Source organism: Pomacea canaliculata, linkage group LG2, assembly GCF_003073045.1.
Source record: "Pomacea canaliculata isolate SZHN2017 linkage group LG2, ASM307304v1, whole genome shotgun sequence".
NCBI classification, from domain to species: Eukaryota; Metazoa; Mollusca; class Gastropoda; order Architaenioglossa; family Ampullariidae; genus Pomacea; species Pomacea canaliculata.
The window spans coordinates 23,185,716-23,209,847 of record NC_037591.1 but is presented as its reverse complement, the minus strand read 5'-3'; the positions used below and the strand labels follow the sequence as shown (position 1 = coordinate 23,209,847).

The window sequence follows — 24,132 nt, the reverse complement described above, 5'->3', positions numbered from 1 at the left end:
TCAGAGTTTTAAGTTGGGTAACCAAGAACTGTACCTGTAGACTGCAGGTAAGGCTCCATCAGTTTCTCACTGCTGGCAGCTTTATTTTCCTGTAGTCTTCCTTATCTCTTCATGTAAAAACCCACTGTTGCATACAGATGAAGAAAACAAACAGCATACATCGAGATGTTTAAACAAAAATGACAACTTTTGGGGTATGTCTTGAAGCTCAGGTTTGGGGAGGAGGCAGACTCTTGTGGACCTAAACTGCACCATGTTAAAGAATTGAAAGCTTCAGTGTCTGTACAACTGAGCACATAACAAGTAATGGAGCACACTGTGGGGCAGGCATTATAAGACAGAATAATGGCCACTACAAATATTGTGGATGTCTTCCAAGTATTTATGTGTAACCATACAGTTTAGCTGTGCAACAGTAAAGTCATGGATGAACATAGGTGGATTGATGACTGCCGAGACCAACACTTAGCCTCTTTCGAAGTTCTCCACTGTTAGTCTCGGTGAGCTTAAACCATGAATGTAACTAAACCGGAAGCTTTGTGCACACCAGCCTAGCTTGTTCTAGTAGTTGACTTAAAAAAAAAATCGTCTGCAAACAGTCCATTAATACAAGTTCGTGGTTAAGTACTTATAGTCTTACAGAGATGATTGATTGTCATTTGGGAGATCTCGTCTTGGGCATTCTGTTCTTTCTCTGCTGATGGCACCTTGTTAGGACTGGCTGCTTGGCTGTGTTTTAGCATTAGTTGTTAGATCAACATTCAGAGAGCCTTCTAACCCCTACTCCAACACACACACACTCTCTCTCCAATATCAACCTCAAAGAAGTTTTCTTGCAGTTTAATCTTTGATCCCCATGCAACTGATAGATCATTGAGAGAGTGCTGCTCAAGGCAGATGTGGCTACTCCCTAACTTCTAGTCAATCTAGATAGTTGCTAGCAGTTAGCCTTCAAACTCTACATTTATTGTTTTAAAAAAACCTGTTATAAAGCATTTATACTAAACCAACCTCCTGACCTAACATTGCTACAAGTACAATCATAGATGGGAAGTACTGCTAGGTGCAGACTGCATATCTTAGAAGGTTTAAGGTCTCTTATATATACAGGTAGTCCTCGGGTTACGACGGTCTCGAGTTACGTCGTTTCGTGGTTACGACACTCATTCCCACTTACAGCGACAGTGATAACAAAGTAACGTAGTGGGCTTATTATTGAGATGGAGAGATTATTGGCGCTTTGGTTGCAAGACCAAAATCAACGCCGTATCCCTGTGAGTTTTATGGTTATTCAGGAGAAGGCTTGGCGACTGTCTGAGGCGTTGAAAAGAGTAAAGGTGGAAGGAAGTGAAAGTGAAAAATTTGTGGCGAGTAGGGGTTGGTTTATGAGGTTTAAGGATCGTGCCGATTTCCATAACATTAAAGTGCAAGGTGAAGCTGCTAGTGCTGATGAGAAAGGAGCAACTGAGTTTCCTAATGCATTGGCTAAGATAGTGTTCAACGTGATGAGACAGGCTTGATGTGGAAACGTCTGCCTAACCTAACACTGTTTATTACTGTTACAGCACTTACAGTATATTCTTATTAAACGTACTGTACTACAATTTTTTACTGTACTTATGTTTATGATAATTATGTAGGGTACTGTGTTAGGATAGGTGTTGATGGCTAAATATTTGCAGTACTGAATTATGGTACAGCACTGTATGAACGTATGATCCGACTTACGTCGAAATTCGGTTTACGACGCCGCGTTAAGAACGGATCCCCGTCGTAAGTCGAGGACTACCTGTACATAGTTTTTGAATGCTCTTAGGAACAGCAGCTATACATAAGAGGTAAAGCTCACCCTTGGAATGGTAGGATGTTTCCAGTTTATGACTTTATTGATGATGATGATGATGACGATGATGATGATGATGATGATTGATGATGATGGATAGAGGGAGGGAGGGATGGATGATTGATGGATGGATGATGGATGGATTGATGTTGATGATGATTGACAATGATGAAGAAGAAGAAGAAGAAAAGCTCTTGTAAAGTGAATCTATGTAAATTGCTCATTGCGTTGGGTAGCATAGTAATACACTAAACATTCCTATACCTCTCAACACATGCATGAACACTCAAATAAATGCGTACAAGACTGTACATGCACATACATATAATTTAGTAATCAGAGAGTAATCTCTGGACAGCAGGACAAGTATGGTTACAGAACTTGTCAAGGATTGAAACATTTCTCCATTAAGTCCCATAACTTATCCACTACAAGGAGGTGGACATTTTGACAAATTTAAGTACTTGGACACCATCTTCTGCATTATTATTGAGAGGTAGTCTGGTGTGGTGGGTAGGAATGTATCATGCATGGTATTATTGTTTATTGCTGATGTTATACTGTGTGGCTCTGCTCTCACCCTTGGTTCCTTACAGAGCTGCTACTAATTGTCATCTGGAATAAATGAAATTGTATTATGATGAGTGTGTTCTGTGCTGTGCTCATTGACATCTCATAACTGGCAATATAAAGATAATGGTCATCCCCTTCATTTTCATGTTATTGGAGGTTTATGATACCTAGCTGTCCTGGGATCCAAGCATTATGTAAGGAAGGTGCTCATCTTGCTATTCCCAACCCTCATTGGAGTGTAAAATGCCCGCAACTCGGACTACTTGAAAATCTCTAAAAAATATGATGTCAACCGCCGGATGCCGAAACCCGGGATCGAACCAGGGACCTTTAGATCTTCAGTCTAACGCTCTCCCAACTGAGCTATTTCGGCTGACGAATGACATTATATGATATATCATAATATTATTTAAATAAAGGGTGTGTGTCCTTCTAAAACCCATTTTGTGTTTTGCTACATTTGTAGAATCGCTATGACTCAAATAACTATCGTTTTAACGATATACTACAATTAAAATGATTTCAAATAATATGTTTGCAAACAACCTTTTTTTCCGTTCACCCGACCAACTTTGCGTTTTAACATTTCTCTTAAAGGTATTAACCTATAACATCATACAAGCATTTTGTTCTTAACTTTTCTTTTTTTTTTTCTCTAATGACCAGTATCTAGATCATGGACGTATATTTATGCTCGTGAGATAATAATTTATTCTACACATGCGCAGAAAAAGTTCCCGCTAGGCGGCGTTCTTTCTAGCCGACGCCATCTTTGGAAAAACGTTAAGAAGAAACCGGCGCAGTTCTATCAGTATTGTGTTTACTATAAAAGTTCGTCGTTTAATATCGACTTTATAACGCAAAACCATGGCTCAATTTATTCAAGTTCTTGAAGACGTAAATGATGAGCCAATAGAAATACCGAGTGAGAGTGATGGCACACTTTTACTAACCACGCTGTCTGCACAGTTTCCCGGTGCGTGCGGTCTGAAGTACAAGTCGGAGACTGGAGCATACAGAGGAATTCGCCTTGCTGATGGAGTATTATATCCTCCTGATGGAGTGTGGGGAAATCACCAGTACTTAGCAGTCTTTCCTAAGAGTGAGTAGATTTATTTAACACTGCTAATATTAGCTCGAATGAAGTTAAGTCAAACAAATATCCAGTAATTGTCAGTTTGAATGTGGAGTGACGCGTCTGACCCAACTCAGTCTCATTCTTAATTGGCGCCATTGTCTCCGTTCTACTATTTTTATGTTTATCGAAGTGTTTCAGATTCAGTGCTTTTGGTAGGCAATCTGCCTTTTCTCACATCTCTTCATTTGACAGTATTACTGTTATCTGCTAATTATTATCGCTGAATCCTCATGCAGTATCTCTCGTGGCATTTAGTAGAACCGAAAATAAATATAACCTTGGGTAATTTGTTATTATAAGTTTATTGGTGTGTGATATGTGCTAACAGCAGAAACTTGTGAAAGTCGAAAAACATGAACACTTTGCTCACTTAAATTTTTTTTTTCCTCCCTCTCCTTTCCCCCTTCATTTGCAGCAGATCAGAACAAAAGAAAAGGTGAAGATGGCTTGGCAGAAAATCCAGCAGCCAAGACCAAGAGACTTGATCAAAATAAATGCTCCGACTTGATTGTCCTTGGACTTCCGTGGAAAAGCACTGAGGATGATTTGAAGAACTATTTTGGACAGTTTGGAGACCTGCTGTTGGTGCAGGTAACACTGCACTGTTGTATCTTACTAGATGCTGTGATCTTTCAGGTGCAATCTGCCATAATTTATCTTAAATATGTAGCTTGTAATTTGGCTTTCTTGCGACTAAATTTGATGAGGAGAGCACCCACAGAGAGCTCATTTGACTTGTGCAACAGTAGCAGTGCTGCACAGCCCGTGGAAATGAATCCCATGCTTAAACTGCCTTTCATACAAACTATCTAGTGATGGTTTATTGTGTTGGCTTATTGTGGACAATACATAGTTCTTTGCATTTTGTAGTGTGTACGGACATTGCAAGAACATCAATTTCTTAAAGGTTGAATTTTGAGGAAAGAAAGGTTCGACTAAAGTGGGGGGGGGGGTAAGGAGCCCACAATGGTGTTTCCCTTTGACCCTCACTTCTCCCCGCTGAATTTAATCCCTTCTTGTCAAACAGTGAAAGTTTGGCATGCAAGTGGTATGTGACCTACTGAAGAAGTTGTTTCGAATGAATGTGGGGAGAGAGCCATTAGTTTTAATATGGAAAATTCTGAGGTATTTTCAGTTCTTCATAACTGTTCATTAAAAGCATTGAGATGTTAGAAAATTGGGTTCTTGAACAAAGGTTTGAGATGTTTTCAATATTCAAAGCTGAGCAGACAGATCCAAGGGAAGTGGGCATGGGGTTGTGTGCTGATAATAAACTGCTTTCAGTGAACTGGGAGTTATGGATGCTTTACATTTTAAGATTAGGCCTAGGCCCTGTAAATCGTGTGACTAAATTTGACACTTTGTCCAAATGTGTTTCTCAGCAGAAAACTTTGTTGCATTGTTCACACATTTGTTTTTCGTTTACAGTTTTTATTAATATGGGTTTTCTATTATTTGATTAGTGTTCTTTTATTAAATGTTTGCTCGTTACAGGTGAAAAGAGATGCAAGAACTGGTCAATCTAAAGGGTTTGGATTTATAAGATTTGCAACGTATGAGGCACAGATGAAGTGTATGGCACAACGTCACATGATTGATGGTCGTTGGTGTGATGTAACCATCCCGAATTCCAAGGTACCTATGTCTGGCACAAGTTGCCAAACAGCTGGCAAGATTTATGATATCGAAATGTCTAAATTTTTTCTTCTTCTTGAAAAGGTAATATAAAATTTTGAGTATTGTAAAAACTGATTCTCTGTAAGGTCTGAACTTAGATCAGTACTTTAAGGTAAGCATATATCTTGCAAGCTATGTGCATACCTTAAATATGTAAGAGGTTAGATGAGTTTAGTAACGTAAAAATATAAAGTAAGATTCTTTTTTCTTGATGTGCATTTATTAAACAAACACCTTTTGTTCAGTGAGTCCATACATTATTAAAGCCAATATGTTGAATCAGAATATCAGTCTTTTAATGAAAAATTTATTTACCACATCAAATTATAAATTTTACAGGAGGGACAAAATCAGATGATGAATCGCAAGGTTTTTATCGGTCGCTGCACAGAAGACATTTCTGCAGATGACCTCCGCAACTATTTCTCAAACTTTGGTGAGGTTGTCGACGTTTTCATACCCAAACCATTTCGAGCTTTTGCATTCGTCACATTTTCTGATGCTGAAGTAGCACAGTCCCTGTGTGGAGAGGATCACATCATCAATGGTACTTCCGTCCACATCAGCAATGCAGCACCTAAAAGCTTTGACAAGTCTGGTGGAGCCAAGGGAGGATTTGGTGGTGGTGGCTCCATGTCAGGATCAGGCTTTGGCAGCCAAGGTGGGTTAGCCCAAAGGGGACAGGGCAAAGGTAATGGAGGCGATGGGCCATTCCCCAACAATCTAGGCATGAATCTCTTAAACTCGGCCATGCTTGCAGCAGCACAGGCCATGTTGTCAGGACAGAGTGGGTGGGGACCTCTGGTGCCAAATCAGCAAGGGGGCAGCAGTAATGAGCAACAGGGCAACCAGCAAGCGTCTAATCCTGGCTTTGGGGGCATCATGGGTAGTGGAGGGCAGTCATCAGGAACAGGAAGCAATTGGTGGGGTACAGACTCAAACTCCTCTTCTACGGGTCCATATGCAGGCTGGGGGTCCCATGGAGGCCGTACTGGTGGCTGGAATTAAAATAACAGTGTAGGATAAATAACGTATGATCAGTTGGTGGGGATTGTGGGATCATAAAAGCTATTTCTTTGATTTGCATGTGTGCGTGCGTGTTTGTGGGAAAAAACACGTCTCATTTGTGTTATCATTAACAGCGTTCACCCTTGTAAGTTTCTTTCATAGTTCTAAATTGGGGGTTGAAAAGTGAGGTTCAGTCAAGCTGTAAGTGGTAGATGAGGGGTGGACCTAGCACGTGAGTGAGTGTGGCTGCCTGGTCTTGACTGACACATTGAACTGAGCTGAATTGAAAGTGACTGTGAGCTTGGGTGATCAGTCTCTGGAGTTAACGACTGAGTGTGGCACAGAACTTGGCATCAGTGTGCAGGCAGCGAGAGATGTGCTCTGCTCTTGTGGCCAGAATGATTTGACAGCAGTGTATACTTGTCATTTCAACTGCATCAAATGAGAGCTCTTATATTGAGATAAACTTGTGAATGATAGTACAGATGAAGCCATATTGATTAGCATTCTGAGTAGCTCTCTGATTGCACATTGACTTGACAAGTTTGATTCTGGGCTGGAAGTGCTGCCAACTTGTGAGAAAGCCTTCAAGAGTGAAAACTATTTTGGGATGAGTGAGCGTAATGATTCGCTATTTGTTGTGCGATTCTTTTCATGTCATTTTTGTGTTACGAAGATTTAGTTGCTCATTTCAACAAAAATATTTTTGAGTGTACTAAAAAAACCTTATTCTCATAATTCAGAAAATCAGTCCTCCTAGCATAAACTGCATCGGAGAGTTTCCTAATATTTTAGATAATTAAATTGCTAAACAGCATGACTGATAAATAATTCCCATACAAATAATAGTCTCAACATTTACTATTCTTGATGCATTTATTTTTAAACTCTGTACAAGATCATTGTACAAGAATGCAGGTATTTAACAAGTAGAACACAGTTCTGAGACCACTTGTTTAAAGTTATGTAGCTTGCATACATTTCTGATGTGCAAATGTTAAGCCCATATTGTTTCGCTAAACAATGTTTCACCCCTTTTTTAAAAAATGTTGCGGGGAAATAATGTACGTGTAGTTTTAAACACAATATTGTTTCGTTCCCTCGTGCAGCATCTCGTAACGTTACCATGAACAAGGTGTGCAGTGCATATTTTGTCAGTCATCTTTGTAGTGTTTCAATGAATTATGATCTGAGAGTGAAGGTCTGTTTTTCATTTTAGTGAGTTGGTGTGAATGTGAATGACTGGATGGGTGGCAAAGAAAGTCTCATATCAACATAAATTTTTTTAAACCTGCAATTGTGTTGCAAAGCTTTTGTGAGTTGTGTATGCATGCAGTGAGAGTGTTCAAATCCCAGCAGCTAATTTCAATTTTTTAACTCGTCTTTGGGAGTTGAAGTTAGGAATTTGTGGTCAGCTTCGAATAATTTTGGAGTAAAATACATCAGCCAAGTACATGAGGGCATTGGAAAAGGCATAAATTCTTTATAATTCTTTGATATGAGTGGCTGGCAATAAAGAGGGATTTTAGTCTAAATATAAAGAATTTTTCCAGGTACCTATTTTGAGGCATCTCAAACTGTAGGAGTAGGCATTAATATTTTTCTTGACCGGACGTGTCCCATTGAACATGTGGAAGTTACTTTTATTCTGCTGCTGGTAAGACATTTTACGATGTTTTTTTTTTCTTTTTTTTTCAAACAAATAATCATCAAATTGCCTATTATAACCAAGGTTGACCAATACAGTAAGGTCATTCGCTTTGACAAGTCTGGGTCATCCCACTGGTCCACAGGAAACAAAGAGGGGTAAGTGCTGGTGTGAAAGGCGAGAGCTTGCCATGATATGGGTCACCAGTTGATGCCTTTTTTCCTGTGAAATTAACCCCACCTTTGATGGGTTCCAGGAAACGCCAGCTTGTAATAAACAGCACTTCCCCCTCATTTTTTTGAGGGTCAGGCTGCTGTGTAGGTAAAACAGTTGAGCTTCATGTGAACTTAAAAGGAAAAGGGGGAACCAAAGCCTTCATTTAACAAACATTTTAGCATTATGGATAGGTTTTTAATGCAAACATTTTTGGCTGTATTTGGTTGATTATTTAAGTACGTCATAGCATCTTTGATGCAGTTGTGCTGGTTGAAATATGCAGTTTAGCTTCAGTTTAACCAGCATTATCTCCCTTGACAGTTGTAAAACATTCAGGTGTTCAAACAAATATAACTGCTTTTACATTTTGTACTTGATACTTCTGTCATAACATTATTTACTACTTACCAGCATAAGGGGGCTTTTTACTAAAAAAAAATTCTGACCAGAGTCGCAAATTTGTGTTTATATTTAGGTAAGTGTGCTTCATGTTCAAAATCTGCTAGAAAAGTCTTAGCACTGCTCTGCCAAAGTAGAATTTTCTTACTTGATAGTTGATTTGACAAGGTCCTGTCAGATGTCACAAGGGAAATCTCCGTTAAGATCTGTGCTGTACTGACGTGTGCTATAATATATATGGTGTCAAACCTGAGTTTGTCAAATATTTATGAAATTATCACCCATTTGGAGCTGATGGTGAGGTGAGATTGGTAAGAACTGCAGCTGACATTCCTGTGGGTTCTTCATATTAACGCTGCAATGTGATTTATTGCTAGTAATAGCATTTTTTTTTTCTCTCGGGAAAGCGGGGTATCACAAGGGAGATAACTTGGATTTGTAGGGGGGGGGGCTTTCAAATAAAATATCTTAGTACATTGAACATGTACAGTGTTTAAAATTTTTTTTTATAAATTTGCCTACCTATAGTAGTCAGATATAACTACAGAAAAAGGCAGCTGTAGAGTCTTAGATATTTCCTACATTTGTCCTAGCATTTGCCCATGCAATTTTTGCTTGGTATTCTTGTGGCAAGGCGCTCTTTATTCGCCTGGACCATGCATACAATGCGTATTGTGTTTTATTTTTCACTCTGTAGCCATGAACTTCATTTTACTTAGACAATGATAGATACAATAATATTAGACAATGATAATACAGTGTTTATTTATTTTCTTTTTGTGAGTACCAGCCCTTTGTATTACAAGAATGTTCTTTCTAACAGATTTAAGATAGCCTATGCAATTATGACGGACACATTAGATTCCTTCTCCAATCATAATGATATAAACAACACAGTTACTCGATTTGTCAGTCGAAGATGTAGCTTGAACTCGGAGTCTTTTTTGTACGGCCAATATGTTTGCCAGCACTAAAAGTTTGATTATTGTTTAAGGGCATATTTCCCCTTTTCCTAAAAGACCAACATGGCATTTGATACATTAGTTTTTGGGAAAGAGTGCCAGCGCTTTTAAGGTTTTTTTTTTTTTCCCTTCCCAACAGGGGGCTCCTACAGCAGTAGCCAGCAGACACAGTTTACATACGACCCAGCTGCATTTGACCAATCTGCCTATGCTACACCAACTCCAGGCTATGGTTACATGCTACCCTCTAGCAGCAACAACAGTCAGGCCCAAGGAACCTCTGCCTATGATCAGTCTGAATACTCGTACACACGCTCAGCTTATGAAACCCAACAGAATGCCTACAGCAATGGAAGTCAGTACAGTACTGATGCATATGGGCAGGCTGGTTATCAGCAGGGCAGTGGTGACAGCAGCACCAATTACTACGGAAGCTACTAGAATCTCTAGATTCTGGTTATCCGGTGCTCAGCAAGAAATCTGCGACTTGTAGGAGGGGGTAAACAGAGGAAGGAAGGGCAGCAGCATGCTGGAACGCCTGCGAGAGCGATTGAAGAGCGTCTGCGAGAGAGATTGAGGCTCGGCTGGGAGCAACTGTTTTGAAAGACTGGCAGTGCCTGCAAGGATGCTTGGATCAAGAATTTAACCTCTTCGAGAGAATACAGAAATGATAAAACATAATGGAGTGGTCATCTTCAAGTCTGCAGAACTGCTTGTGTTGTATGGAGCTATGTTATCGCATTGGAAGGCTGAGCGAGAGACTGACGCAAGAAAGTTTACATGACTGGGAGAATGGCTGTATGTGGACATGGCAACTTATGGAGAAAGCAGCTTGCTGTTCACTTTCAGGTGCCAACAGCTGATGGGATCTGGCGAGACCAACAGCATAGAATACACTTCTGCATCACTTTGGAGCCACAGAAGCAGGCAGGAGCTGTGTGAAAGAAGCGCGTGTGTGACATTTCATGACATACACAAGGGTGTGGGAGTTGTTTAAAGAGGCGCATGCCATCTAGTAGTGAGAGCTTCAGAGCGACTGGACGAGAACTTGAGATCTGGGTGGGGGTGGGGAAAAAGAAGACAGTGCTGTGTGGCCGAATGATCTCTGCTAAAGGAAGAAAAATGGTGTGACAGTCGCCCAGCAAGTTGACTTTTTTGCCCAAGCCATTTTTTTTTAATGGATTGTGTAATCTGACAATGTTTTATTCTTTCTGTATTGCAGGTTGGTTTTGTGAAAACAAAAAGGGACTGCAATGGTGAACGGTTGATCTAAGTGGTTTTATTTGTTGATTTTTGTCACAAGTATCTTTTCTCTTCCCTAAATTGTACAGTTTGCCAGAGATAACCAGACATATCTTTGATTAACAGCTAAATTTGTACAATGTGTATGTATGTGTGGCAGTGATTTACATAAGTTCAGTATGGTTTATTTCTGTGAATGCATGAAAACATTCTCCCAAGAAGGGTGGTTGCATCTTTGGCAGGCAGGCAAGACTAGTGGATGACTCAGTTTCTTTCCATCAGAGTACTCAAAGAAACCTCAGCAATAATACCTTCCCTAAAATCATAGTGTACTTGTTAAGTCAAAAGTAAGTGGAAGATCTTATTTATCTTTCTCCCAAAACCTGTCCTTGATGTGTGTTATAGCTTGCCAGGAAGCTCAGGGCTGCATGCTTTGATGAAAGCCAGGGTGTGAAGTCTAATATTTATTGGTGGCTCCCTTCTAAATGTTAAGTTTGGAGGTACTTGTAGAGAGCCCGTGTACATCTTTTTACAGGTGTGACCAAACGGGGTCAAACAAGAAATAATCATCTTAAGCAGGCCATGGTGCATTTCTTTCTTAAAGCTAGAAGTGGGAGCTTCTGTTGACATTCGGAAGCAGCCAGCCTTGGGGGTCAGGAAAAAAAGTTCTGTTCAGTTCTTTATGTAGGGCGTCGAGGGAAATGTTGGTATTCCATCTTTCCAGCTTTCATATACGCCATTGTCGCTGGGTAAGTACCAGTGAGTGCATGTGTCTGGCTGATGGAATGAAAACATAGCCACACATTTTCCTTGAAGTTGAAACGTGTTGGCTGCTTAAAATAGCAGTAGTTCAGCACACCTTATAGTGGTAATATGGTTTCTGACAGATTATGCCTGAAAAGCATTTAAACATGATTTTTTTTAAAGGGGTTAAGTACAGTGCAACTATAATCATTTTGTATATTTTATGGATGTTTGGTCATTACTGTTTTCTGGAGAGTTCAAATAAAAGGTTCTTCTAAACAGTGTTCTTTTCATTGTAGAAAAGTGCCTAAGTGTGGTGAAGACGTGTGTGTGTGTGTAGCAGCTCTTCATTTGTATAACAGTTGACGATGTCTTTGATCGTACATAAAATTCGAGGCAGGTTCATTCACTGACAGCTCATAGACATAGCATGACCACAAAAAAAAAACTGCACTCTAGGAAAACATGGATGTTACTTGTGGAGCATGGGGTTAAAATACCTAGTTAACTAGCCATAAAAATATAACTTGCATTTATTGCATAAAAGCCAAATCTTATGTATTGTTGGGGTCCTAATAGAATTGCCCATGCATGTGTGAAAATGTGATTTTTATTGTTTTTTTATTAATGGTTAAAGGCGGAACTTCTTGTGGGCGTTTTTTTAAAACGGGTTCGCCCGTGCGAGGAAAGGTAGGAGTACAATGTGCTGACTTAAACATGCAATCGGTTTTCACTAATTGCTATCCTGGTCCTGAGGCATGGAGATAACAGACGGTGACAACTACCCGAGCAATAAAACGTCTTTCTCAGCCAAGTACTTGCTGTTGGCGTTTCGAATGCTGAAGTGAAACGGTTTACTGTCAGGGTTAGGACCGAGAATTGAATGTATTCTCCATAAAATAGAAAACATAAAGGAGAAAAAGATGAACAGTGGAAATGACACAAAGACAATTTTAAAACTTTATTTTTATTGCCTTTGTCTGTCTTTATATCTTTCTTTACTAATAAGGGATGATAATATTCAACACTTGAAATTTATTCTCCTTGAGCCTGACAAAAAGTACATCTGTGTTTGGGTGCAATGTTCATATCTTTACAAATGGTCAACAATTCACACCTGTAACACAGCCCATTCACCATCTACAATAGCGGCCCTACAGTCCATGTTTGTTGGTGAGTACAAAGTGAAGGACATTGTAGAATGTAGATCATGTTCATGCACATTCAGCCTCTTGCACCTCCTCGCTCCAAGTGAAGATATCAAAAATGGGTGGACATGCTCTGATCGTCTTTGGTTGTCCTAACGGACAGAATATCGTATGTATTCTGTAACTATAGTCTCCGCTAGGTGACAGTTATTCTGTAAGTGAAAGAATGTACCTTGCGGTTAATAGTTAATAAGTCAGTGAGAAATAAAGATGTTAAAAACATTAACGTGGGGTGGCACGTTGCTAAAAGTATAAAAGCTGGGATGGAAAAAAAAAAAAAACTTGCGCAAGGTAAGACTTGGCGCCCTTAGCTCAGTGACAAGACAGCAGCGGTCAGGGATCATGTTTATTTTAGTACGTGTATTGAACATTGCGAGGGCGACCCTGTGAGACTAAGGCACTTGTTGGATGGATGGATTACGCACTTCCATAACATCCATGACAAGTGTAACCAAGTCTCACCAGTCACCATGCAGGCAATCGCTATATATATCATCTAATAGTGCTAATTGATCCTGCTGCTGTCAAGCTTCTGAGCATGGCCATGTCCTCTATGACATCCAGTGGCCTACACGCTGTCAAGGGGCACATTTTATGTTGACAGTTTTAACAATGTGTGCCCTATCTATCTGCTTAAGGTGTCTATATACTTTTATTAAAACTATTGTAGTGACAAGAGCGTTAGGAAACAACTAGATTTTGTAAATTTATTGCATGGAACTAGATTACGTGCTTGATAAAGTTGAAGATATTTTTTTTGTGGCGAGTTTTGATTCCTGTATAAATCCTTAACGGGGTTCTTGATGTTTTGTCTATTTCTTTATTTGCGCAAATCGTCAAGAAAGGCACTATGGAGGAGTTACGCACACAATACATACAGAGTGCTTCCCCCTCGATCTTGTGTTCGACCGGAAGATAAACACTATATGTAACTGTGACGCAGCCTTCTTCTGCTTTTTTATCATAGGTACACCATCATTTTGAGGTAAAAATGTTTTTTGAGTTTAGAATGGTGTCTAGAATTTTAAAGATCGTATAAAGGCTAATGATTATATGTGTGTGCACGCGAGGGCATGTGCTGCGAAAGTCTCTATGTTCTCCATAGTTTACTAATCTGTGTCATGTGATGTTTGTGTGTGTGGTTTTGTTTTTTTTATGTATCGCAGCGTGATAACTTGTGACAACAGTATTGTCAGCAGACGACTCAATAACACTTTTTTATGGGGAGAGGGGGGCTGTCATATCGCCCCAAGATTATTTCGGTGGCTAAACTTCTAGCTTTTCTATGGTCCGAACAACGTATATGGCTCTTTTGGTAATATTTGACGTTAATAGCTACTTTTTTCCCCTCGGTGATCGATTACCTTTTTGGGCTTGGTACGATTCGACTTTTCTGTCTTGGGACGAATTGGACCTACGTGGTTTGATGTGGGACGAAATGGTAGGGACGATATATGCCCCTTTTTATAACCCGGGAAAAGGGGCTAGAATTACTACTACTGATGTATTAATAATAAAAATACTGTACCACAACATATAGTTTGGAACGTTGATCTGTTAACGTGAACATTAGAAGCTATACAATGTAAAAGATATGTAACAATATCCAGACTAAAACTTTCGGCAAGATGTTTCTTGGACCATTGTGCCTAAGAGCTTCTTTAAATGACTACGACTTTATGGTCTGATGGCGAGGGATCACAGGGAGAGAGTTCCATCAAGTGGATGTTGAAATGAGGGACCATAGTTCACTGAAGGTTATATTTCTAATTCTTGAAACGGAAAGGTGAGTATCTGCAGAAGTAGGGAGATGCTTGTTTAGAATGTAGTGAATTCAGAGATAGGAAAAGTTAGGAGCAGAGGCTGTAATGCAAAGGATGGAAAGTTTATGGAGCCTGTAGAGGAAGCCAGTGGAGAATACGTTTTTCCCAGTTTAAGGGTGCATGATATGGCATCCTCTGTCAGTGCATCTTAAGCCATTCTAAAGTAAAGCTATGTTGGCTGCACCAACTTAATAATCAGCTACCACATTGAATTTTGTAATCCAAAATTTATTTACTTGAACACTGATGAGGATAGCATTACTAAGTTTATCCTAAAATTATATTTGTCAGTTTTCAATAAGTAAATTTTAATGTGAGGTACATTGTATGCTAATTTACTAATTATTCATGCATATTGTTCAAGCAAGGTTGTATTCATTGTATAGAGCTGCAATGTTGGTCAATTAAAAAAAAATTGTAGTCCACAAGCAAACCATTCAACATCTGCACTGAGGTGTGCAGAAAACATTTACAAATTATGAATTTAATAAATTTGGTATACACCAAATAGTTCTGTATCATTATACTTTTCCAGTTTTTTTGTTAGGTCTCAGAAAAGTTTGCATTTGCTTCTTAATTTGCTGTGCTTAATTAGTCTCTGTAATATTTACCCTAATGCATGGGAGAAAGTTGTCAGATGGGGCTGCCACATTCAAGTACTGGTTGTTAAATGATTTGAGGCTGGGGTTGTTCTGCTGATTAGGCAGTAAATTTATCTAGTCTGAGTAGGTTAGCAGGTTGGGTAAACATGCTTTATAAATTCAAGCCATAAAAAAATGTAGCTCAAATGATAACTGTCCCTTTGTACCATCTCAAAATACCTTTTCAAGAGACTCCATGAATTAAAATTAATAACTCTTAATATTAACAGCAATTAATATATTTCCTCATGATCCATTTTTCCTTTAACATATTGCCTTCCAAACTCAAGATGCTAGCTGTGCATGTCTGACTACAAACAATGTTTTTGCATTGTCATGTGCAAAACAGGGACAAAGAGGCATGGATGAAAAGGATTCAAGAAGACATTTTGTAAAATTTACATGTAATCATAAATCATTATCTTTCATACCTGGTGTATATTATACTTTACATGCAGCAATCCATGCATATTTGTTCATGTGCACACCTGCATAAAACTTCTTACATGTTTTATGTAGAGTTCACTATTTATCTCTCTTTTTTTTTTTTAAATTACTTTGACCCCATCTGGCCATCATATTGTCACATGTTGCCTTGTGATCTTGTTCTTTTGTATCACATCTAGCTCTCATGACAAGATAAATCCTTGGCACACTTGTAGTGAGCAAAGTCATAAGGAGTGGGTGATTATAAAAGGTTTGCCTGACACACATCCTTGCTTACTTTGACAGCACAGAAAAGACCACAATCATGGTGAGTACTCATGTGTGTCTTCTAATGCACTTTCTGGCTGATGTTTCTTTGTCTCTTTGGTCTTACACAGTTATACTTAACGTGGGAAAACCTAGTATCATTATGAACATACTGTTTATTTTATAGACATGCTGATTGATGTGCTAGTCCATCTGTGAATTTTGTAACTTTGAATTCAGTTGGATAAAGATTAGAACACAGCATTTAAGCCATTGAAATCTTTCCAGTCCTGTAAGGCTCATTTCCATTTTGTCATTCTTAGAATGTGCGTCTTTTAAGTTGGTTGATATACTTGTATGATTTTCTGCATAAATGTGGCTCTTATTACACATCCTAACCTTTGGTGCTTTATTTATGGGCAGTTTGAATTTAATACTTTGATTTAGATGCGTGCCCTTCTGATCATCCTTGCCTTTGGTCTGGCTGCTGCTCTTGACCTTGATGGAGAATGGGTGATGTTCAAAAAAAGCTACAACAAAATGTACAAGAATGACAAGGAAGAGCGCTATAGGTACTAGACTGCTGTGATTAATGTTATTTTCAGGAGTTTAATTTTTCTTACACCTCAGTCATACAAAAAGCAAAATAGCACTTTTTTTGGTTGTTGTGCAAATCACCAACGAAGGACACTAATCCCGCATTTCTCAACCTTTTACTTGTGACGCCCCCCAGACGAACAGTGTATGCCCCCCCCCCCCTTACCCAGCTAATTTCACTTATACCGATATGAGATATGAGAAACTTTAAAAAAAAAAAAGACTGCCTTCGTGCCCCACTTGTCAGCACGTCATGCTCCCCAAGGGGGGAGGCCACAGGTTGAGAACCGCGGCACTAATCGAACAGTTACATGCACAATACATGCAGAGTGCTTTACCTTTAGAGACAAATGGCAGAAATTCTTGCTTTGCCATTTCAATAAAAATGGATTCCAATGTCTTCTAAAGTTCTGGCATAGGTGGCTATATCATATATGCTCTTTTTAGGTTCAGCAACCACCCACTGGCCCTTTTTCACCTACAAAAAAAAAAGTACAGCTGGAAGTAATGAGGACCATAGTGATATTCAAATTACTATTTGAACCACACAAAAGTCTACCCTTAGTACACAGTTTAAAGAATTTTCATTTGTTAATTTTTAAAGAATGGTTGAGGACAATTTTACTTTTTTTTTACTAGTAGTTGATTTCATCTTTTGATAACAAAGGGAATTAAAAAATATTGTCAGTCTCAATTATAGAGGATTTTTTTATGGATGAAGAAAGTTGAAGAAACAGGCTCCTCTAGTGAGCTGCTTCTGCCCACTGCAATATTTTGACTTTTGTTTTCTAACAGGCGTGGAATATGGGAATACCACCTAGACTATATTCAGAAACACAACTTGGAGGCTGATCGTGGAGTTCACACTTTCTGGCTTGGGGTCAATGAGTATGCTGATATGGTAAGTCTTTCAGCTATATCCTGGTAAGAAGGAGCATAGGGCAGATATATATGTGTGTGTGCGCACAAATCTGATGAGAGAGGGGTGGTGTACCGTGGGAGGTATCCGGCTGCGGAGGAGGCCTGGCTTTGGTCAGTAAATTGTATTTCTCTTTTAAATGAAAGCAAAAAGAAAAGGCATTGTGAAGACAAAAATTAAGCTAGACTTCAAAGAATGCTTTAAAGCGTAGGCTTCACCACTACTAGAGTTACTTCTGCCTCCAATAATTATACCCAAATCTGTGAGGACTGTGGCATCACCCATGCATTATTATGGTGAAGGATATAAACCTTGTTTCTTGAATCTGTTGAGCTTTTCATGTGCACTGGTGACATTCTTCTATAGGAGAGACACAAATAGTTTAAGCTTTTTATATTATTTTGTTTCATTTACTGACCCTCACATGTACACAGCTCTAAAATGTTCATCTCTTGCAGTATTGTAGATCCTAGTTGTATACACTTTTCCTAATGTTTGCTTAAGTTACTAAACAAAATGTAGATATTGTCTTGGAATTAAACTTGCTGGAAAAGTAATAAACAATTAAAATTAATGATTAATGAAAGGAGCTGGGAAAGGTCGTCTTCCCCAGGACCCGTGCTGGCTTTTAGGGTGTGTTTGCACATTTGTTACAAATTTTCCTGTATTGTATGAACACACATGCATACTTATGTAAATACTTTATCTGACTTATTAATGAAGCCATTTTAAGTAGTCAAACTTTGGCATGAATACTGGTGTGTTGGTTGCCATCACCAAAACAATTTAGTGTTACCAAACATATGTTATAGAAGAGTTTCACTTTTTTATGCTGACTAGCAATTTGATTTTTTTTTGTTCCACTCTAACTTTTTCCAGTCAAATGATGAGTTTCGTAAAGTGATGAATGGATACCAAATGAAAAATTCTCTAAGATACGAAGGCATCACCTTTCTGCCTCCTTCCAACTTGGGTGACCTTCCTGACACTGTCGATTGGCGCACAAAGGGCTATGTTACTGGAGTCAAGAATCAGGTCAGTGGGTTATGGGCAAAGTTAGCATGAAAGGCATTTTTGTAATTTCTATTAATCATGCCTTTTTTATATGACTGTTTGAAATATTTGCTTTAATTTCATTTTCCTGCATTATATTTTATGTGATTGAATGCTACTCTACTTTGAAAGCACAATAAAGATATTAATTTTCCTGAAACGTTAGGACATAGGCTTTTAAATGATTTTTAACACAACATTACGTATTTTGTGTTTTTTTCCATTAGAATCAGAACTCTATTTTTCGGTATTTTAGCACCTTTAATCAGGATACTAACTCCATCACATTATAGACTTTAAAGCAGAAACTTGCTATTTCAAAACTTAATTCTAGAGAGGTCTGCACGAACATTTTTTTTTTTTTCTTTTTAAGGGTCAATGTGGATCTTGCTGGGCTTTCTCCACCACTGGATCACTTGAGGGCCAGTGGTTCAAGAAGACTGGGAAACTGATATCACTGTCTGAACAAAACTTGGTGGATTGCTCCCAGAAAGAAGGTGTGTGTTTCTTAAATAAGCATCATCCTAATAGCAGCTTACGTCCCTGCATATTTGGAGGAAGAAGACAGTTTTGAGGTATGATAAGCAAGTCCGACAACATGAGGCATTGTTCTCATTTTGGTAATGTTTTATAGTGGGAATGTGTTTTTAAGCTTGTTACATGAGACATGCTTGGCCCAGTATTGGAGATAACTTTCTTTATTAGTTTTTATTCCTTAGTATACGGTCTCCCCAAAATACCTCATTCACACTTGCTACACATTAACATTATCCTGGCAGACCTGCTTTCATTGCAGGTAACCAAGGCTGTGAAGGTGGTTTAATGGATCAAGCCTTCACTTACATCAAGGAAAACAAAGGCCTTGACACTGAGGCTTCTTACCCATATGTTGGAGTTGTAAGTCTATACTTTTACCATTTTCTTTTTGGCCAAATATTTCAGTATACTTTGATCAGAATCCCACATGTCGCATACATCCGACAACAGTCTTTCAATGATGCTTTGACCAATTTTCCAAAGCCCAAGCATAACCCCTTTTTTTGTCCTTCTAAAGTTAGTTGATTATTGCAGTTTGTTTTCAATCGATGCTGCATTTTTCCTGAAGTTGCATGCATCAAATAACCAGTTTTCCACATTCCTCCCCTACTGCTTCATTTATTTTGATTCAGGATGAGAAATGCAAGTTCAACGCTGCCAGTGTTGGTGCAAATGACACTGGATTTGTGGATGTCAAGTCCAAGAGTGAGGCTGACTTGCAGACTGCTGTGGCAACAGCTGGACCTGTCTCTGTTGCCATTGATGCCAGCCACATCACCTTCCAGTTGTACCGGTCTGGGGTGTATCACAGTATCCTCTGCTCACAGACAAACCTGGACCATGGTGTGCTGGCTGTTGGCTATGGAACATATGAAGGAAAGGCTTATTGGCTTGTGAAGAACAGGTGAGGCACAAGTGTTTCTACTAAAGGATGATTGCAGTCCATGGCTGGAATGAAGGGGGGAGATGATACAAGTTTTAGTAGACTTTCTGTGAAATAACATTTGATCTCCCTCTGCCTCCCTGTGATCTACATATCTGCAGTTGTGCCATCATGAACCTTGTCCTTTCATCAACCACCTTTTCCACAACAACATGCACATATACAAAGGGATAAGCAACAGATTTTAATGGCACATCATGTTTTAAAACCAGCTTGAAAGAGATGATTATGATAAAATTCAGATGACCACCAGGCTTTTGACATATATATTTTAGCTTTTGAAATATATATTTTAAGAGCATTCTTGTACAGATGTGCACATACCCTCATCAGATGAAATGTGGCAAACAGCCTTCCTAGATGACAAAACTGATGACAGCAACAGTGACTGCTAATGCTTATACTATGTGCACAACTGATATAACCACACTGCACACTCACCTTAACTTGGCACGTTGAAATGTTCGTATGTGCACTTGCATGCTCACAAACTGTGATCTGGCAGCAACTCGGAAGGTACTGTTGATGTTGCAGTTGGGGCACAAGTTGGGGAATGGAGGGCTACATCATGATGTCCAGAAACCGTGACAACAACTGTGGCATTGCAACTGCAGCCAGCTACCCAACAGTGTGAACTGTTGCCACTACAACCTGCACGCACATATATATCAAACCTCTTATAATGATAATATATTCTTTACTTATGCCCTCTAGATTTGGAGATAAAGGAATTTAAGGCTTTAGGACACTAGGTTCTCCCCCCCCCCAAAAAAAAAAAAGTACTCAAGACATTTGCTCAGTGATAATAGAAAGAAATGTATTCATGAAATGTTTGTAGCCTGTTAGTATATTACTTACATCAGCAAAAAAAGAATGTTAAGGAGATTGCTTGTGCATTTTGTTTGGGATATAGAACTACTCTGGACATCTTCAAAACAGAAGCAAGAAAAGTATTTTTATATCTGCAGACTTGTTAGTTCTAAGGCAGCTTTTTCCCAGGAAAGACTAATTGTTGGTTCTGTGTCCTATGATTATGGTTGCTTGGACTATACTTGATGATGATGTGAACTTTTAAAAATTCGATACACTGTTTTATGCTACTAGTAAGTTTTTGTCAATTAATATTTGGTCATGATACATAAAACAAGAAAATATTACAGAGAAAGGACTGTTGAGTTTTTAACCCTTTCTCACCCCAAGTGACTCTTCTTTCCCTTTCTATTTCCATGTTTTGAAGATGGACAAGTGATGCTGTGATCTTGATTTTAATGACTGATAATTTTTAAAAAATAAAACAATGTTTATGACAAGTGCTCGTGATCTGCTCATATTTCTTGATAATTTCAGTCAGAAAAAAAACATCTTTAAATGATGTATGTTCAAACAGACATGCATACATGTACTGTACTTAACTACATGCACATATATGTGCATAATCATACACAAATGCATTCACCTGCTACATCCAAAAAAACTAGTCTTTGGTGGTAACTCTGAACATGCTTTAAGACATGCTGAAAACTGAACAATAGGATCACTAACATAAAAAATTGGCATATTCTACATGTTAAAAAAAAGGTAAAGATCTTACCAGCATAGAGGAAGTAAACAAGGAGGAAGAATGACAGTTCACCATTTTTTGAGGAATTGTAGAACACAGCCAGGACTGTTTCCCATCTGGGTTTTAATGAAAGCAATTTTTTAATAAAAGTCAAGAGGAAGTTTTGAACTAGCAGGTTTCTGCTTTAAAGTCTATAATGTGATGGAGTTAGTATCCTGATTAAAAGGTGCTAAGATACCTGAAAGTAATGGTTCTGATTTTAATGGAAAGGAACATAAAATACAGATAATATTGTGTTAAAAAGCATTTAAAACCTTATATCGTAGTGTTTCAGGAAAATTCATATCTTTATTGTGCTTTCAAAGTAGAGTAGCATTCCAGCACATAAAATGTAATTAATGAAAATGAAATTAAAGTATTTCAAACAGTCATATATAAAAAAAAGAGTGATCAATAGAAATTACAAAGAAAGTCCATAGGATTGTACTCTCTTCTTGAGCCTTTTTTTCCCTGCTTCTTAGGGTTACTTTATCCTACACTCAACTTTCTGTTTTGTTCATATCCCTCTATCCCACCTATGCTCTCTAACCCTCCCACATAAGAAGCAACACGAACCAACATACAAACACCAAACTACTGTGATGCAGCTTATTTGTATATCTGAAAATATTTTTTGTACTCTTATCAGACCTCAATAACTCCACTTAATCTATGGACTATACCAAACAATTCATCAGTTTTGTTATCAGTCATAATCTCTGACATAGAAGTCAGTGTTTTGTATATCGGACAGTTAAAATGTTCCTTTGTGCTCTGTTACTGAGTCATGTGCAATAAGCCTAGCTCTTGACCTGCTAACAGATGTAAAAAGCGCTCAGCAAGACACGTTTGCAAGTACTTTTACTACTTTCTGCAGTATTGCTTTAATCACCACCGCACCTAGCTGCAGTAACAGATAAGGTTTTGATCTAACCAAAAAGCAAAGCCGTATATTTAAAAAAAAAACCCATTAAAACAGTGATGTAGAAGAAAGATGTTTTAGAGATGCAAGAAAACCTGGTCACTGTCCAAGTAATGCTGCTGAGACAGACAATATACTTGTCTTTCCTTCTTCGTCAAATACATATTTATATACTTGTAAAATCCAGCAATCTCTTCATGAAATGTAATGATATTTTCAACTAAATGCGTTTATGAAAATGCCCATGCTGTAGTATGCACAATTTTCTTCTCATTTTTCTTCTGAGTCTTTCACTATAGACCAAAGAACATCTTAAAAAACAGGTTTCCTACCATCATCTACCACTTTCTATAAAATTGTGCATCATAAATCAATGGCATAGGAACCAGGGGGATAAGAGAGGCAGCCGCACCCTAAAAAAATACTGAGGCAAGAAGGTGAACGTCGTTCACTCTCAGCATGGAGTTTGCCGCCTCAAAGCCGAACATCATCTTACATCGCTGATAAATGTGAGCCGATGTAAACGGGTGTGACAACCAGAGAGAGGCATGTCGGAGCCAAGGCACTACCCTTCAGCACTTGATTGTCCATGGTTAAGATACGTGTGTGTAAATTTAAAACAAACCTTTCCCATCAATTTCTAGGGTTGTACTATGTATGCTTAGCCTGGTAATGTGGTGCAGAGAGTCTGTTTCGCATGCTGGAATTCTGCTCAGATCCCAATTAAGCATCAATCTTCCACTGCTGCTTGTTATATTTCTTTTTCTAACTAAATTAAAATGAGTTCGGGCTGATTGCCTGTACATATTCGTGCTCTGACTAGCAAAACACTAAACCATTCAATCAACAGGAAATGGAAAACACTGAAACACTCCCAAGCCCTGACTGTTCTGCTGAAAGATCATAATAGTCAGTCTATACAAGTGAAAGACCATTTAGTTAAACAAGAATCTTACTTCAAACTAGGTTGTAACTGTCACAATATTTTGCATCCGTAAATGCAACGCTTACTCATTTTTATTGTCAAGTATATCGCAAATGTTAATCAGCCAATATTCATTATTTAATAAACATTTATTTTAGCATTCCTAAAGTTTTTTTCAACCCTCTGCATCATAAACAATCATTCCACTGTATCTGTGATATAACCTGAAAGCTTTTGTGTGGGGTAAAGGTCCCATTGCCTAAGCGGTAGGGTCAGTAAGTTCGTCCACTGTGTCTAGGACATAATATGTAAATGGTGGAGCCAACCCTCTCCCTCCCCCTTCTTTACCTCACCTGGTAAACAAACTACTCACCATTGCAGTACAGGGGCTGGGGCGGGCAGTGGTGGGTGGGTGGAATTTCAGCCACAGAGCCTCAAACCCCCAAACTCCTAAATTTCTCCACATTGACCACTTGTTATGCTACCTCCACACCCAGGGTATACCACGTAGTTTGTGACCAGTACTGACCACTACTGGGGCAACAAGCTGTGACCGAATGTGTGTCATGTATTGTATTCTGTGGATTCGCATTCGACCAACAAAGTGAGATCACTGATTAATTAATGTAGATCAGTACACAAAAAGCATCAAGGGCAAATTTAGTGTCTTCAGTTATCAATCAACATGTTGTATATATACATTAAGCATACGCTTACAAACGCATTCATAAAACGAAACTTCATCGTACGTATCCTCTGATGCCTGTTGTTTGGATGTTTTCGTGAAAGCAGGATGTAAAGCATGCAGATAGATGAATGGG

At 38.7% G+C, this 24,132-nt stretch overlaps 2 protein-coding genes, 1 long non-coding RNA gene and 1 other non-coding gene across 8 annotated transcripts; 2 read left to right on the top strand and 2 right to left on the bottom strand.

Annotated features, from left to right (window-relative positions):
- Positions 1-2,716: 2,716 nt before the first annotated feature.
- Positions 2,717-2,789, bottom strand: Trnaf-gaa. Its single transcript has one exon. It is a non-coding gene; the product is annotated as a tRNA-Phe (tRNA).
- Positions 2,790-3,153: 364 nt separating this feature from the next.
- LOC112558168 (TAR DNA-binding protein 43-like) lies at positions 3,154-11,732 on the top strand. 5 transcript variants are annotated; one of them, XM_025228454.1, is made up of 5 exons: positions 3,154-3,518; positions 3,970-4,145; positions 5,049-5,273; positions 5,571-5,892; positions 9,604-11,732. In XM_025228454.1, exons 1-5 carry the CDS (start codon positions 3,284-3,286, stop codon positions 9,903-9,905), a joined length of 1,260 nt encoding a protein of 419 aa, XP_025084239.1. In that variant the 5' UTR covers positions 3,154-3,283; the 3' UTR covers positions 9,906-11,732. The 5 variants fall into 5 exon arrangements, with proteins under 5 accessions (XP_025084239.1, XP_025084238.1, XP_025084236.1 ...); XM_025228453.1 differs by lacking the exon at positions 9,604-11,732 and having other exon boundaries at positions 3,973-4,145; positions 5,571-7,536; XM_025228451.1 differs by lacking the exon at positions 9,604-11,732 and having other exon boundaries at positions 5,571-7,536.
- Positions 11,733-13,491: 1,759 nt separating this feature from the next.
- Positions 13,492-21,029, top strand: LOC112558178 (cathepsin L1-like). The gene is made up of 9 exons (XM_025228469.1): positions 13,492-13,643; positions 15,749-15,876; positions 16,263-16,387; positions 17,208-17,313; positions 18,211-18,366; positions 18,758-18,881; positions 19,181-19,281; positions 19,554-19,825; positions 20,399-21,029. The coding sequence occupies exons 2-9, from the start codon at positions 15,874-15,876 to the stop codon at positions 20,496-20,498; spliced, it is 987 nt and encodes a 328-aa protein (XP_025084254.1). The 5' UTR covers positions 13,492-13,643; positions 15,749-15,873; the 3' UTR covers positions 20,499-21,029.
- LOC112558198 lies at positions 20,956-24,047 on the bottom strand. The gene is made up of 2 exons (XR_003098091.1): positions 23,685-24,047; positions 20,956-21,541 (listed from the first exon to the last, which is right to left on the bottom strand). It is a non-coding gene; the product is annotated as an uncharacterized LOC112558198 (long non-coding RNA).
- Positions 24,048-24,132: the final 85 nt, after the last annotated feature.

Coding starts and splice junctions, on each gene's coding strand:
- LOC112558168 (XM_025228451.1), top strand. CDS start 3,284: ATGGCTCAATTTATTCAAGTTCTTGAAGACGTAAATGATGAGCCAATA. Junction 3,519..3,969: donor CTTAGCAGTCTTTCCTAAGA/GTGAGTAGATTT, acceptor CTTCATTTGCAG/CAGATCAGAACAAAAGAAAA. Junction 5,274..5,570: donor TTTTTCTTCTTCTTGAAAAG/GTAATATAAAAT, acceptor TAAATTTTACAG/GAGGGACAAAATCAGATGAT.
- LOC112558178 (XM_025228469.1), top strand. Junction 16,388..17,207: donor GACAAGGAAGAGCGCTATAG/GTACTAGACTGC, acceptor GTTTTCTAACAG/GCGTGGAATATGGGAATACC. Junction 18,367..18,757: donor TTACTGGAGTCAAGAATCAG/GTCAGTGGGTTA, acceptor TTTCTTTTTAAG/GGTCAATGTGGATCTTGCTG.